The sequence below is a fragment of the Zootermopsis nevadensis genome, unplaced genomic scaffold, assembly GCF_977971745.1.
Source record: "Zootermopsis nevadensis isolate Lab colony 2312 unplaced genomic scaffold, Znev_1.0 Znev_ptg000083l, whole genome shotgun sequence".
Taxonomy (NCBI): Eukaryota; Metazoa; Arthropoda; class Insecta; order Blattodea; family Termopsidae; genus Zootermopsis; species Zootermopsis nevadensis.
The window spans coordinates 1,094,960-1,111,152 of NW_028259214.1; the positions used below are offsets into that span (position 1 = coordinate 1,094,960).

At 36.6% G+C, this 16,193-nt stretch overlaps 2 protein-coding genes and 1 long non-coding RNA gene across 14 annotated transcripts in view; 2 read left to right on the plus strand and 1 right to left on the minus strand.

Annotated features, from left to right (window-relative positions):
- The window catches only part of LOC147870927 (uncharacterized), a 474,306-nt gene that overhangs the window by 358,582 nt on the left and 99,531 nt on the right, over nucleotides 1-16,193 (minus strand). The gene's annotated exons all lie outside the window — the stretch shown is intronic.
- Nucleotides 161-11,239, plus strand: LOC147870931 (uncharacterized). Of its 6 annotated transcripts, none has more exons than XR_015533028.1 (6): nucleotides 161-1,274; nucleotides 2,009-2,698; nucleotides 5,773-5,870; nucleotides 7,210-7,344; nucleotides 7,802-8,093; nucleotides 10,884-11,239. XR_015533028.1 is itself a non-coding variant. In XM_087341675.1 (5 exons), the coding sequence occupies exons 2-5, from the start codon at nucleotides 2,645-2,647 to the stop codon at nucleotides 10,622-10,624; spliced, it is 291 nt and encodes a 96-aa protein (XP_087197801.1). In that variant the 5' UTR covers nucleotides 174-1,274; nucleotides 2,009-2,644; the 3' UTR covers nucleotides 10,625-11,239. The 6 variants fall into 6 exon arrangements, 4 of the variants coding, with proteins under 4 accessions (XP_087197801.1, XP_087197799.1, XP_087197800.1 ...); XR_015533029.1 differs by lacking the exon at nucleotides 10,884-11,239 and adding an exon at nucleotides 8,689-10,405; XM_087341675.1 differs by lacking the exon at nucleotides 7,802-8,093 and having other exon boundaries at nucleotides 174-1,274; nucleotides 10,621-11,239.
- The window catches only part of LOC147870932 (uncharacterized), a 40,379-nt gene continuing 35,007 nt past the window's right edge, over nucleotides 10,822-16,193 (plus strand). For all 7 annotated transcript variants that reach the window (XR_015533027.1, XM_087341659.1, XM_087341672.1 and 4 more), the window contains exon 1: nucleotides 10,822-10,957. The gene's annotated coding sequence lies outside the window, so the exon portion shown is untranslated. The remainder of the gene's footprint in view (nucleotides 10,958-16,193) is intronic.

The window sequence follows — 16,193 nt, forward strand, 5'->3', positions numbered from 1 at the left end:
GTAACTTCTTTAAATATCCAATAGATGTCAGCCAACTTCAGGTTTTAAATTTATTTTTAGCAAGCGAAAGCGGCTAATCGATATCACAAACGTCCACATCTACTTATAGTACGAGTTTAAGCACTAGATGTCACACTATTTCAGATTTGTGAGAACTTCTATAGCAAAATCATTGCATTTTGCACGAGCTCTAATTTGATATATTGTTTTTTTTGTATGGAAAAATTCATGCACATTGCTAAAAATATAGAAGAAGTGTCTGAATTGCTAATTACTTCTAGCTTAGAAGTTTGAATTTATTCTGAATCCGATTTCCGGTTCCATACAGTTCATACAGACAAGAGAATGTTTCAGAGAGGGTTAGTGTAATGTTCATGTTCGGTACTGGTTTTCAGTTTGTAATCGCATAGATTAGTTGTTTATACATACTGGGCAAGAGTTTTAAATCCCAGCAGACAAACTGGTGTAGAACTTCTGTGATTAAAAAAGACATTTTGTTTAGTTCTATTATTATATTATAATTTGCGTCATAATATATGTTCTGTTATGAGAAACGTTACCTGGAAATGTACTCACAAGTAGAGTTTAGAAAAAATCCTAAGTTAACAGAATATGAGAGTGTAGTTGGATCTGTGACAGCCTCAGGTCTAAATATTCGAAGCGACATACAGAAATAGATTTCCCTCAAAAACATGTAAATCTTCAGTTGTGTTCGTGCTGCAAGATGTATTAAGACGTCCCAGTTTCAACAAATTTACGAAGTTAGTGGGCGTAATAAGAGAATTTAGAGCATTGAATTTGCATTTAATAAACCATAACACTTTAAATTTCAGGGGTTTCATGTTTAATTAATCCACATTCAGAGTCCTTGTATTTTAATCTAATGTGTCATTTTAGGGTGTGTCTTGATCGCTTGGATATGGTGTTCGTGGTTTCAAATTCCACTCCAGACTTAAATGTTCTTCCTAGTCCCTATATTGTGCTGTTGTGTTGGTATTAAAAAATAAAACATGTCGCTCGCGCGTAGAAGTAAATGACAAATAGATTCGTTGGTGAATGAATGTTGCTCATTATCTGTTTTTGAGAATTGTAGGAGTTAAAACTGTAAGCAGAAAAATGTGCTAATAATGTAAAATCGTTAAAAAGTGCGGTGATGTAATATACAGCTCAGTATAATAACATCGTGTTTGATTTTTTGACTAGCAATATTATTGGTTATGTTGGCCATGTTTCGCGTTAAATTACATAATATAAATGATAAGCTGATTTTGACGGTAATTAAATCTAGTTATATTCAGCATTTTACGCATAATTTAATAGAGCACAAATAAGTGTGGTGACGAGCTAACAGTATCGTGATCGTGTGTGGCATGCCACACGTGCCATGCGCATGATAGTACTCAAATTACAATATAACAGTTAACTGTGCTGGTGAAGCTAACGTTTCATCAGATGGATCACTGTCTTTTGGGGAAATTCAACAGACAGTAATAAAGTTTTTTACATGCAAAAGAAAATAATTAGAATAATGGCTGGTGTCAAAAGCAGGGTATCTTGTAGAAAATTATTTCGTAAATTTAATATACTTCCACTTGCAAGTGAATTTATACTCTGCTTGCTATCATTTGTGGTTGAAAACATGGATAAATTTAAAAGAAATACAGATGTACATAATTTAAATACAAGACGTAAACATGATCTATATGTGCCAAATGCTAACTTTACTAAATATCAGAAAGGAGTGTACTATACAGGTATCAAGTTGTTTAATAATCTTCCACCAACAATTAAAAGTCTAAATTATGATATACAGGTATTCAAGCCTGCATTGAAAGATTACCTCTTTACTCACTCCTTCTATTCTGTAGATGATTTCATCTCTGCTGAAAATGTTTAAGCTTTATATCCATAATCTACATATATGTAAAGCAAGTTTTGTATTTATATTTAAAATTCTGAGGTTTATGTATATTAATTTGTAAAATTATTTTTCATTCTTGTATTGCAGAATCTGAAATTTATGTACATTGATATGTGAAATACGTTCTTGTACTTGTGTTGAAAGTTGTGAAGTGTATGTATATTGTATGAAATGACAAGTCCTACATCCTTTGGTTGAGTCCTAAGAAGGATCTATGGAATGTAAATAAACTCTAAACTCTCTATGGAAACTACGCCAGATAGAAGCGGACTATGGGTATTATGTGGTAAGTCTTAATAGGAATAATAACATTGGATTACCATAGGAATAGTCTGTCCCTTATAGTACTTGACTACCCATTTAATGGCACTTCTCACACTGCATTCTGACCACCAGCCCACTCTGTAGTTTCACCAATAGTTCCTTGCATTGTGATACTGTAGTTGCCTTTGTACATAAGTGTTTGAGTATGAAAGCACCAGGCCAGACCAACAAAACTTTCACTGCAGTTTCTATCCTGTTCGCCTTGTACACATCCCAGATTAAGTTCTTTGAATGTTTCTGAAAGTTATATTTAATTTTCTCAACAGAATTTGGTTATTATCTTGTACAAACTCTTTGTACTACTGAGAAGCATAATTAATTATGTAAGATTTGAGGTTTTCACAGAGGTGAATATGAAGATTTCTGTCTTCTGGGTTGTTGCGCTGTGTAGTCTGGTTGATGTTAACCATGGACCAAGCCAGATGGATATCAGTAAGACACAAATTACTTCAGGTATGTTCTTTAACATTTGATAGTTTTTGGTTCTGTAATTGGGTGTTCTGGAACTTGGTCAGATTCTAATGAAGTTTGATGTTGGTAATGCATTTTTCTAGCATTATACACTGGTATGCAATATTGACACTTTTTTTCATAAAACAATAAATGTACCTTCCAAAACTTTCCCAAATGTGATTAATTTTTATAATACTGGTTTTTGTTATTATATTTACATTTTTAAAAGTATATCATTTAACAAAGCTTTAAAAGTATTTTTGTATTTTGTTATAGAGATTTGGACTGGAATTGATGCCATTTCTGTAAATATCATTACACTGAGGAATTCTTTGAAGTTTAGATAAGGTTGAACAAGTTTTTTCTGAGTCACATACAGATATTGTTTCCGTACATGAAATTTTTATTTTTAAGTGCTATATATATATTCTGTGCCTTGCTTCTGTCAAATGGCACTGCTTCACAAGACAAAACTTAAGGAAACCATAACTAACTACCTAACTAGATGGCTTACCGAACCCGAAGGTTCATCACTGAATTAACCAAAGCCCTCCACCAGACCCTGTCCTGGGCCAACAAAATCCGGTCTCCTTCGACTCCTATCTCCCATAGATCCCGCCTGATATTATCCTCCCATCTACGTCTAGGTCTCCCCAGCGGTCTCGTCCCCTCAGGTTTCCCAACTAATACCCGGTGCACACCTCTTGTCCCATCCATGCGCGCTACATGCCCCACCCATCTCATTCTTCTCAACTTAATCACCCTGACAATACTGGGGGAGGAGTACAGATTTTTAAGTTCGTCATTATGTAGTTTCCTCCAGAACCCATCGTCTTCTCTCCTAGGCCCAAATATCCTCCTCAACACCCTATTCTCAAACACCTGCAATCTACGTTCCTCCCTTTGAGTGAAAGACCATGTTTCGCACCCATACAAAACAACAGGCAAAATTATTGTTTTGTATACTTTAATTTTCAGGTTCTTAGAAATCAGACGGGAAGACAAAATATTTTGAACTGAGAAGTAGCAAGCATTTCCGGAATTTAGTCTCCTCCTAACTTCCTCATGAGTGTCATTTTGATTTGTTATTGTTGTTTCCAGATATTTGAACTTTGTAACCCTTTCAAAGGACTTATTAAAGACCCTAAAATAATTTTGCCAGCCTGTCTGCTGACGACGAGATACCAACATGTACTAAGGAAACCATTCTTTTATAAACTTACAAAGCCTTTGTGGAGAGTGGTACTAACACTGTGGGAATGTGATGTCCTATTTTATGTGTAGCCTTCTTTGTATATGTAATTTTACTGTACACATACAATTCTGTTTTATTTTGCTCAGTTATTCCATGCTAACTTTGATTTTATAAAAGAATATATTAGTTAGGAAATAATGGTTATCCTCCTATGTGTATTGTATCTTTCTGTTTGTATGTGATTTCATGTATTAGATATTTTTCTATGCCTACATGCCCAATTTAATATTAAACCCCATGCCTGTCATTGCTGTAACCTGTATCTTTGTTCCTTTGTTCCTTACAGAAATTAATTATGAAACTAATGTCCTCTATTTTCAGGACTAAATGATGCTATTATCATATAAACTCTAGTGTAAATATTTTGTATCTAATTTTATATTTGTAAATATATGTGTAAATGTGATTTTAACCAGACTTGCTTGTCATGTGTTTTGTAATATTTTGCATGTGTGGTGAATAAGGTGATAAATTGAGTAAAAGTCATTTAATTGCTATTGCTTTGTGTGTGAAAAATTATAGAACACAAATCCATTAAGGAACCACTGTTTTATTCGAATTTCAGATCTGATGATATTTTGAAATTGTCAGGTTATTTTTATTTTAACCTGTTGTTCAGTTATGTTACGAAAACAGATGTTTCTCTGTATTTGCCCATTTTCATTGTTGATAAGACATGAATTATTGGGCTGGACTGTCAACAGATGACAGAAGAGCTTATGCACACTTACATAATCACATATAGATGCTGTATGATATTTTAGGTTGTAACAACAGTAAAGATAGTATTTATGGTCTTCTAGGTTGTAATGCTATATGGACTTCTAGGTAGATTCTAGTGTTCTTTGGGCTGAAGATGGAGGAAGTATGTTTCTGTGAAATATTGGTATCCACCTGTAAGTCCATATGGCATTATAACAGAAGATCAACACTGAGAGATGCAGAAGCTTTTCAGACAGAAGAGACCAGGATTTCTTAACAAGATATTGTGTTCTTAGCTCAGGAAGAAATTATAGATAGAAGAAAGTACTCAGATATTGATATTCTGTCTTATAAAGCATGAACGAGATGTTTTGGAGGCAAAATTCAGCGGGCATTTCTCACCTAAGTCTCTGTCGGTTCACTGCTAAATGGTTCTAGCAGTCAAATCAGGATTGAATAGAAATTGTGCAGATTTAGTGGACTTGTCACTCACTACTAATAAATGCACAATTCAGAGACAAAGAAACCTCCCACATCGGAGGAGGCCAAGGCTTGACTTTGGGCTGTTGTGCTATAAGAAGAAGAAGAAGAATTAAGCTTGCAGCAGTGTAATAAGTACATACCAGAGTCATCAATTAACATGTCAACAAGTGAAATTTGCAAAAATATTCCTGCTAGCTTGTATGTTTGTTTGTGTTAGTTGGCTGTCTGTCCATCCACATTGAAGAACCCGGGATTGGATTTTCATCATATTTGTTAACAATGCTCACACATTTGCTGAGGTCATCAACGTCAAATATAAATATAGTATGATTTTGTAATATTAAATGAAAAGTTAAGTTAAGAGAGTGACTAATGAATAAAAATTTTCAAGGAAAACCATAGAAAAGTCAGCATAGTTTGTCTGGTTACAATACCTGTCATCTTGATTTATGAAGAAAGGAACTGTTTGTTCTTAGAAATGTTTAATTTAAAATCGAATGCAAAAATAAAGAACTCTGTTTGTTCGTATCCTAAATTTTTCTGTTTCTGGTGGCTGTTGTGAGTGTCTGTGAGGAAGGTGTGAAGAAATGAAAGTGACTGATTGCAGCTGTTGTTCTAATTTGGATTGTTTCAGACAGCTGATTGGTGGAGCCTTGCTGTTTTGATGCTTGAGATGTTGAGAGCTACTCCTTTTGAAGCAGAAAGAGAAAACAACCAGCAGATGATATTTGAGTGAGTCTCAGCGTTTGGAGAGAGATTGGAAATTTATGTTTCATAAAAGTGACAAAAATGAGAAACCTTCTTTGAAATCTAATTTGAGATGTATCTTTCTAATGGGGAAGAGAGAAATTAAATCTTCTTTTGCAGTTAAATTCTGAAAACAAATGTGATTTTGCTCGAACACCTCTTACCAGGAGTGGCAAATCTCGTAATGAGTGACACCAAAATACGTTCAGGTGATGTAAGAATGAGTTCCAAGGAAAATGAGGCATCCATTTTACACTGTTTTGTTTTCTTCTGCCCACAACTGTTACCATAAAATATAAATGTTTAAGTTCTAAACTACTTTGTTTATGGTCCCGATTATCGAATCTAAACAGGATGTAAGGAAGATCAGATAATTAAAAATGTCTGATAATTCAGAGAACTGAAGAAAGAGATGAGGGTAGCACTCATATTCTTTCTAAAACCAATAATGTTGGCATTCTGAAGAAACTGATTTCACAAATGGAGAAGGGCTCGGTCAGGAAGTGTAATTCATTCTGCTGCATACTGAGTTGACAGCTGATAAAATGAAGCATTCTGAGATATCACGCTTATGAAATGGATTGTCAGATAACCGAAAGTCAGATAATTGGGACCCTACTGTATTAATAAGAAAACTCAGTGCACAGTTTTAAGGCTTTCAGTAAAGTTTCTAGATATTATTCTTTAACATAAGTAAATAAATGAATAGAGTGTGGTTTACGTTCCTAGCAGAGGACTATCTGTAGGGTGGGGTGAGTGTTCAGAAGCCCACATTTTGACATTATGAAGCATAATATATATCATGCTGAACAAATTAAGCATCCTATAGATAGAAAATAAATGCATAGCATATTAGTTTAATTGTAATCGTGGGATAGAGACAAGAAAACATGCGTAGTGTAATGTGACCAATCTTACAGAATGGACCCACATAGACTGCTTTACTCAGGCCCTGTGCCCCTCTGGGAATGGCTTCTCCTAATGAAACATCTCATGTGCAATAAATCTGGAAGCACTGGCAGTAGTTACATAGTAGAAATTCACTTACAGTGTTAGGAAGACACTGGAAAACTTGCTGGGAGGTCAGAATTTCAGAAGACCATGACCGGACAACTTGAAATGTCCTGTCCACTAAATGTGACATAGCAAAACACTTACAGAGAGCTCTACAGTTATATTTACACAGAAGACTTTATTTCATGATCCTTGTACATACTCTCTTGAAAATTGAAGGGTCTTTTGAACCCAGGGGTTTTTGTGTCAAGCTTCATTCTGCACTAAGCTCTCTGTTCCATACCATTAATGCTTCTAATTTATACTACAGGACACCGGGGTACTTCTGCCATACTTCCTGCTTCTCGATGACAGCATTGTCGATGATGATGAAGACCATTTTGGTGTGGATGCTCGCCCTCAGTTACCAGGCACTCAGCCTCACAAGACTGGTGGCACTTTCAAGGTCAGTACAAAAATTTGCAACATTATGTGTTGGATGAGAATAAGGTCTATCTCTGGACGTTCTATTACTTTTAGAAACGGTGCTGAACCTGAGGGCCATGTTGTTTAAAAGTTACATAATAAGGTAAATGTTGGTGTTCTGATTGGCTGATATTTGTGCACTGTAACTCTGGTATGGTGCACAAGGTAAGATTCAACATTCACATTTGGTTCATGCATATAATAATTTTCGTGACTGTGAATTGCAGACAGTGATATCAATAACATAATGGGTTGTTAACACCTTGTAAGTACAGTCTTTTGTAGAAACTGAGAATTTGCTCAGCTGCTAAAGAAATTAGACATGTCTAACATTTTTTAACATATTAGAACTTTTCCAGTGAGGCGCTTGTAGCACCCCACCTGCCGTCCAATATATCTGTAGCTATTCTATATCTGGACGTCCTCTCATTCCGCAGGATATTGGCCGTGACATGGGATCCACTTAACATGTTGAAAATGTTTAAACATACCTTTTAAGAAGGTAGCTGTCCTGTGGGTTGTAATGCCATCATGTGGTAGAACATTACAGACGTTTCAGAGGTGTTTGCTACCTCCGTCATGAGGGAGATGATGATGGATGAAATGTGTGTAAACTTCTACTAGACTACATGGCACAGCAAACCACAAGAAACACATTTTCATACTCATTGCTGTGTGGACCTGGAATTATATGTTGACACATCTATGTTCATATTGTGAATTACACGGGTGAGTGAGGTCGGATGATGAACTCTGAGATAGACTGTATTGAACATTCAGAGTTAAACACAACACAGAGAGTTGTTTAATTTTCATGAGCTTAGTCTTTGTTTTACAGTGAAGATAAAATTTTATCGTCATGTTTTCAGAGACATGACATTTTTCTTGTCTTATAAACACTTGAGTAAGGACATTTCAGTACATATTAATGTGACTTGTATTATATGTATTGCAGATTTTCTCATTTTGTCACCTTCTCTGGATAAAATCCACTAGCAGCACCCATGCACAATCCTACATTAGTTTTTAAGCTTGGATCTGATATATGCATTGCAAATTATAATGTTGGGGAATGGTGCTTATTATTTTTCCCCACACAGTCAGTTATATATTTTATTACTTATGTTTGATAAAATACAAGAAAGTAACAAGTTACTTATTATATAAATGGCTGCAGGCTTCGACCATATTTAACCATTCTCAGGCTCTACCAAGAAGTATTAAGGAAAGGATTATGTGTTAGCTAGTGTAATTTTGCTTGTCTGCCACGGTAATATACATCAGTGATCAAAATAATGTGATATGTGATAACTACTGTCCACAGATGACGAGAAAATCCCTGCAAGGGGATGTCGTTTCTGGTGCGGTGCGGGGGGAATGTTTACTGCCTGCTGGACTAGAGGGCTGCTATTGGTGGGAAGTGCGATACATCAGAGTTTAAGGCTACTACACACAGACTGAAAACATCAAGCAGTTAAGAGTAGAGTGTAGTGAGCGCACCTCTAATATGTTCTGCGGTGTTGCGATAATATTCTAGATTAAATCACTGTGCCACTGTGAGGTAATCTTAAAGCTGTACCCATTAGAACACATGAAAGCCTGTCGTCTGTTGTTCGTTCAGTGGTTGTGGAACGAATGCTTTTAGGATGGGTTGTCACTCGCCACGAAATCTTGTGCATGCGCGTTTAACGAATTCCTAGCAGGGATTTTCTCCTGGTTTGCGGACTGTATATTACACAGAACAGATTAAGATTGAAGATACATTTAGTTTATATTTGCAACCTTGAGGGTCCCTGGAATATACTGTTTTCCCTGTAAATGCGGCAGAGTGTGTGTTGGACAAACTGACAAAAAATTGGGGCTTAACACCAATGGAGAGCAGGACCAAAAAGCACAAACTTCTGACTCTGCCCACCAGCTGTGATTGGCCAGGGTCCAACCATGAGCACTGGCCGGGCAGGTGTATATATGAGAGACAACCACAAACCAGATAATCTGGTTACATCAGAATACTCATGATGGGAACAGAGATGGTCCCTGAGACATCAGTTTTGTTTAACCACCTGATGTGGCAGATCATCTGAAATTTTTTTTATTGAATTCTCAATTTATTCCCAAAAGCATAATTCCATCATGGCAGGCTGTATTCATCAAGTGACCTAAGACAAAGTTCACAGCTGCTTGGTTCATGCCAGAGCTCGTGGTTAGTAATTGAATTCTCAATGTGGGAGCCTGGGTTGAAACCCAAGGCAGTCCATGTGGGATTTATGGTGGACAAAATGACACTGGGACACACTTATCTCAGAGATATTTGGTTCACTCAGACACTAGATTAATATTGTGTGTTGCTTCGCATTATTTGTGGGCTGTAATATCAGGTTTCTATCAGATGCATTTCCAGACAGGCAGTTTCTTCCCTCACAATAATAGTAATGCAGAATGTTTCAATATTAAAATCAAAACATTACGCAATTAAAATCAATAATTTAAAATATAGAATGGCCTGTGTGTTGTATAAAATCTATTATTGCCATGTGTAATGTAGCTCTGATGTTTCTACTTTATCAATCCTAAAGAAAACTTGGGACCAGCTTTACATGGAGAGTTAAACATGGATTCTTATCAGATGACCATTTATTATTATCATAAATTATTTTTCATGTCTGTTTGTATACAGTTGTTCCGTTGGCCCACTGTGTTATTATCAGCGGTGTACCGATGTTCTAGTTCTGTGTTAGCTGCAGTGATATACTGCGATAATGGGCTATTTCCTGGTGTCCTGACTCGTTTTCTACCTTAATCATTTTAATTATTGCAATAATAATTTGACAGTGCCCATAACAGATATACTAACCAGCCATGTGGACGGTCACACTCATTGTCATTCTGCAAACCCTATCTCACTGGGAGAGCGTGCAGTTCAAATGCAGCCGGGAAGAAGTCAAGCAGTTTACCCAAAGTCTTACTAAGTATTGTCTCAAACTACAGTGAACAACTAATTGAGTAAATAAAGGACCAGGGAAGAGCTAAATTGCCATGTATATTTTGCTTTATTCTTGTGCTCCATTTTCTTACTTGAAAGTCACTTGTGTTTGGTGTTTAGTATTTAGGGATGCAATTGAAACGCAGCCAAAACAGGTCACACCGGACTTGAAATTTCCTGGTAGTCTTACTGAACCAACTCTGGTTGCTGAGTTCATCATTAAATTATATTCCAGATAGACTATTCCTACTGAAGCAGGTGAAATGTCCACAGGTAAACAAGCAACTGTCAACTGAGGTCAAGGTGTGACTAGCAGTGAGTTGAAAAAGATTAGTTACAGGACTTAACAGCAGGTGGCATCTAAGTCAACCGGAATGGACTGGATATTTCTGTTGAATGTGAAATGCAGATTGCAAGAACAGTTGCTTGAAACTTGAGTTGTCATTATAGTGTGAACACTCCATAAGAAGTGTGAAGTGTTTTTTGAGCAAACAACTGCAAGGAACTGACTGCTGTTTTTTTCTTTTTGTGAACAGAATTTGAACTCAATGGTGTAAGAATCAAGTGACCCACTTAATGTGAACCTCTTGCTGCACCATTCAAAGACCAGGTGAGATATCTTATTTAATTTTAGAAGCAATCTACAGTGTAAGACTAATGTTGAGACTAGTGGGGTGAAGGAGGAAGGAGAAAAGATAGCGTCTGCCTTTAACGCTTCAGACTTCCTGCATTCCTTGCAAGTCTCAAGATTACAGTTGCATACTATACTTACATCATCCGTTAACCAACATTTCTACAATTTCATATGTGACCAGTCAGTGGAACTCGGTATTGATATTCTAGATTGTCACATCATGTAAATGTGCAAGTAAATGCTTACATTTGAGAGTTACATACTGCCTACATCATAAGCTGTGTTGATGGAGTAAATGCTTCTTAGAAGCTTGTATCTCCCTACAAGTTTGCACAGCATTTTCTCCAAAAAGATTGGCTTCGTCCTCAAAATGCTGAGACCCCCTCAAATTTATCATAGTGAAAGTCCCTCTATTTTCTGTACATCATTTGAAACTAATGCACCTTCAAGGTGTTGCATAAAAGTGTACTGCAGTCTGGAATCTCACATTTACAAATATGAAATGTCATTCCAGTCTCTTCCTGTGTCAGATGTCCTTCCAAGGACATCTTGGCTGTTTCAGTTCCAGTAGTTATCTTAAAAATTTCTTTGGCTTTTTATTAGTTTTGTTAAAACCATCAGTTCTTAATATTTTTCATTCCCCGTTAATTTCAACTGCCTGTATCACTACTTACAGTTACCTCAACAAACACAGTTGCAATATTTATGGTTACAGCAGTCTCAAATCACATTTATCTTCTCTTAGTTTCAGTTGGTGAATATAGTGACTGAAATCACAACGTTCATATAGTTGTGTGTCATGCGCCAGAATGACAGAGAAGAGTGGGCTATTTATTTCAGAGTGCCCTGAGTTTTTACCCAGTAATGTTATTTTGTGTTACATTGCTTAATCTGTTGGTTTGCCCCATTCAGCGTTATGGTTTATTTACAACAATATCAATAACTCGGAATTATGTGGCTTCTTGTGATAAGCTGATCAGTGAATGATTCACTGTAAATGGTGTACAAGGAAGAACATTTTACATCACTTAGGACAATATCCAATATTTTCATTGACTGAGGAAAACCAGGAACGATCCGTACGAGTATAGCTGTTGTCTGGACTGTGATTTCTTCAGTGTAGTATTCAGACACATTTAGTATAAATGAGATTTTAATATTGACGTTCCTTGCATTGTTATGATGCAGCTATGAGTTGGGCTGTGAACTATATAAGAAAATTGGCGTGAAGGACACATGTCTAATGTGAGTACCTGCACTAATAAATGTATTAACTTCCCAGAAAGGTGCTTACTGAGCAGGTTTACTTTAATATTTTGGCACTCAATGTTTTCTCACTATCTCTCAGCCTTTGCCCTTAAGATTTTACTTATAGAATTGGTTTATCTGTTCACAGAATTTATTGTTTCAGGTTACTTAATTAAGTAGGATTTGAGGTTTACACAGCAATCTAGGTTTTGTGAATTAAGGTACAATTTGACATAAATGTAGTTTATTTATTCATAAATAATGAGAAATGTATTTCTTTTCACTGTAAAGATTTGCGTTCAGATATTTTGTCCACACTGAATTTCTTAATGCAAGTTTGAGTATTCTCATTTATAAAACTGTGCATGAAATATCTGGTGCTGTCTTCCATCACTAGTGCCATAACTTGTCCAGGTATTTACGCACGCCACATACACTTCTAGCTTATTGTATACAAAATTCTTATGTGTTGAAATTCATTTCATTTCTTTAAGTGCTTGACAACAGCCAAAAAGGCCATTAACAGTCAAGCACTAACAACAATACAAAAACAAACAAACAGTGAACTAAAATGTACAATATTAATAATGATAATAATTCATTAATTTATTGCAAAATAATTAACAAGTAAAAAAAGTAAAGTTTGTCCCGCTATACGCCATGTAGGCATTTGGGGTGAGTGGAGGTATAGCTCCTCTCTTCCTTGACCTCAGCACTAGATGGGGGTGAGTGGTCAGCATCACGCCCCGGCCGGCTTTACCCCCGGGAAAGGACCCCGGTACCCATTGTAGAGGAGGCTGGGTGGGCCCCAGAGCCGGTCTGGACGCAGAGGCTAGAGGAAAAATCCTCTGCCCCCGTCGGGGATCGAACCCCGGTCGTCCAGCCCGTAGCTTAGTCACTATACTGACTGAGCTATCCCGGCTATTATTTTACTTAGGCACATTATTTAGCTAAATTAACAAGTAAATTAGCTAAATAATGTGCCTAAGTAAAATAATAATTAAATTAAAATCACGTCAGTTTTAAACAAAACATAGACAACATACATAATAATAATAATAATAATTTATTTATATTCCATGGATCCATACCACAGTCAGAAGACAATTAGGATGTGGAAAAAGTCATAATAATAAGATATACTAATTAAACAATGATTATTGTTTAAAACGATAACTGACATCAATAAGCTTAATATGATCTTCGTTAATGATGTTGATGCTCCTACAGACTGCATTGGCAGCAGAAACACATCTGGCTTTAAAATTACGTTGTGCCTTAAAGGTAGAGTAGTCTCTGATAGACCTAGTGGGTATGCAGAGACTAACTGTATCAAAAACAGACGAGCAACTAATTTTGCCTTTAAGGACATTAACAAGGAAAAGTGCATCCAGAAGCCTCCTTCTTAAATGCAACGATATGTATTCTAATCTGACTAAAATATCGTCATAATTATATGCACAAATGCCAATAAAAATCTACTATAACATAAAGCTACAAATTTTCTTTGTATCCTTTCCAACTGAAAGGAGTTAGTATTAGTAATAGAGTTCCAAGCAACAGACGCATACTCAATTTTAGAACGAACTAAAGTACTGTACAAAACCAAAAGGCTATCAAGGGTGGAGAAGGAAGCAATGTACCGAATTAAACAAGCATTTTGAAGCTTTGTGAGAATATATAGTTGATAAGCTGTTAAAATGTTTACAGTCCAGTAGAATGCCAAGATCTTTAACATACTGGAAGTGTGCCACCAGGTTGTTACACAATTTGTAATTAAAGTAAATACTGTTTGTCTTTCGGGTGCATGATATAACAGTCGTTTTACTTAAATTTAAGTTGCATACATTAACAAGACACCAGTTTTGTATGGACCAGATGTCTTGCTGTAACAGTTTGCAGTCATCAACATCACTTATACTACGAAATATCTTTAATAAGTCATCAGCAAGTAAAAAGCAGTGAGAATTATGTATGGAGTCGCAAATATCATTGATAAATATATTAACAGGAAAGGGGCCTAGGGTGGAACCATGAGGCACTCCACACTTAACACGATATGGAAACGAAAGAGTTCCAGAAATACGAACAAGGGATTGTCTGTCAGAAAGATAACTATGGAACCAATCAACATAGCTAGGGGATAGTCCCAAGTTACTAAGTTTCCGAAGAAGAATATTGTGAGGAACCAAGTAAACTGTACCACAGGTCCACAAAGCGAAATCTGCCAGTTGGCAGCACTGATCACCGCCTTCTGAATACCGACTCAGTCTCCGCCTATTCACTAAAGTCCGCTACATAACCTCACTTAAACGCTATGTATTCACTCAAATTTCTTATAATATTACTCCAAATAACTCGTCACGAACAGCTCACCTTAGAACCTGTAATATATCACACACTGAAACATGGATCAGCCCTAAAAAACAGAATTCAACATCCGTAGATACGATTGGTGTCGTAATCCGGTCATGAAAAAACAGCCTAGAGACTAGCTGCTCTAACTGATGTTTTCTGTGCATTTCTGTATTCTCCTGAGAAAAGTAATGGGGCAGAAACTTAAGAAGGGTGATGGCCGTTTCTATCCAGATTCTTACCTATTAATTGATGAACCATCTACCATTTGGTATAGGTGCATAATATTTTTTTTAACTCCAACATTTTGTGTGCAGCAAGATCCGCCAATGTGGACTACCGGTCAGAACGCTAGCCTTGTAAACCTGGGGTCCCGGTTTCAATTCCCGGTGGTGCTCAGATTTATAACTTATGTTGGTCTAGGCATCACGGAGTTTTCCTCCGGGGGCTCCCCCGGTTTCTCCGTGGCATCCCAACAATTACTCCATTCACACACACAGAAGAAGGCAATGGCAAAACACTTCTGGGTCATCTGCCAAGAACGTATATGAACAGGGCCCAGTCCGAGAAAAGGATGGAAGGATCCTGTTCATATGGACCTGTCGTCAGACAGAACACTAATAATAAATAAAAATCTTTTTAATATTTGTCACCCTGTTTCACATGTATCACAAGTAATGTTTTAGGTGTGATATTCTGTTAATGTGACTTGTTTAGGGAACTGGATGGAATGCGGTACCGTGGGGTGCATAAGGTTGACATGTGTTTGAACAAGATATCACAATGTTATCCTGGAATGCAGAGATAGTACACATGTGATAATCTTGTAATGTTTAAGCAATTGATGTATCAGTAAAACTATTTCTCTGTGATGTGATATATTATTATAGGTCAAATGCTTTTAGATGGAAAATAAGGGCTAGGATTGGTCAAATTAAAATACAGTATTGGTATTTTTGGTTGCAGTCTCATTTTTATTCTTCTCATGTGTGTGCCTAAATTGTATTGAAATTGGTTTTTATTAACCTTCTTGCCAGTCACTTATATTAGTACACACAGAGGGACACTGAGTTCATAAATCTGTGATCCTGATTCATTACTGTAAGGTTTTGATCTCATTCTTTTAATTATTTTTCTCCTTACTGATGAAAAGGACTCATAGAACTATGGTTCACAGGTTTATAAGAAGATAAGATAACATGTAATATACCAGCCAAAATTATTACCACTTTATGTAAAATGATTTGTAATGTAATAAAGCCAATGCTTTTATTATAACACCATATAAGAACAGCAGCTGACATTAGGTGGCTTAAATTAAGGATTGTAGAATGATTGGGTGGCAGGGTAGCTCAGTCAGAATAGTGAGTAGCTACAGACTGGATGATCAGGGTTTGATCTCTGACTGGGGCACAGGGTTTTTTTCTAGTCTCTATGTCCAGACTGGCTCTGGGGCCCACTCAGCCTTTTATTCAGTGGGTATCATGGTCGTTTCCTAGGGGTAAAGCTCGGCTGGGCTGTGATGCTGACCATTCACCACATCTAGTGCTGATGTTGAGAAAGAATGAGTATGAGGTTTATTTACTCTCCCCTCAAGCACGTGTATGGT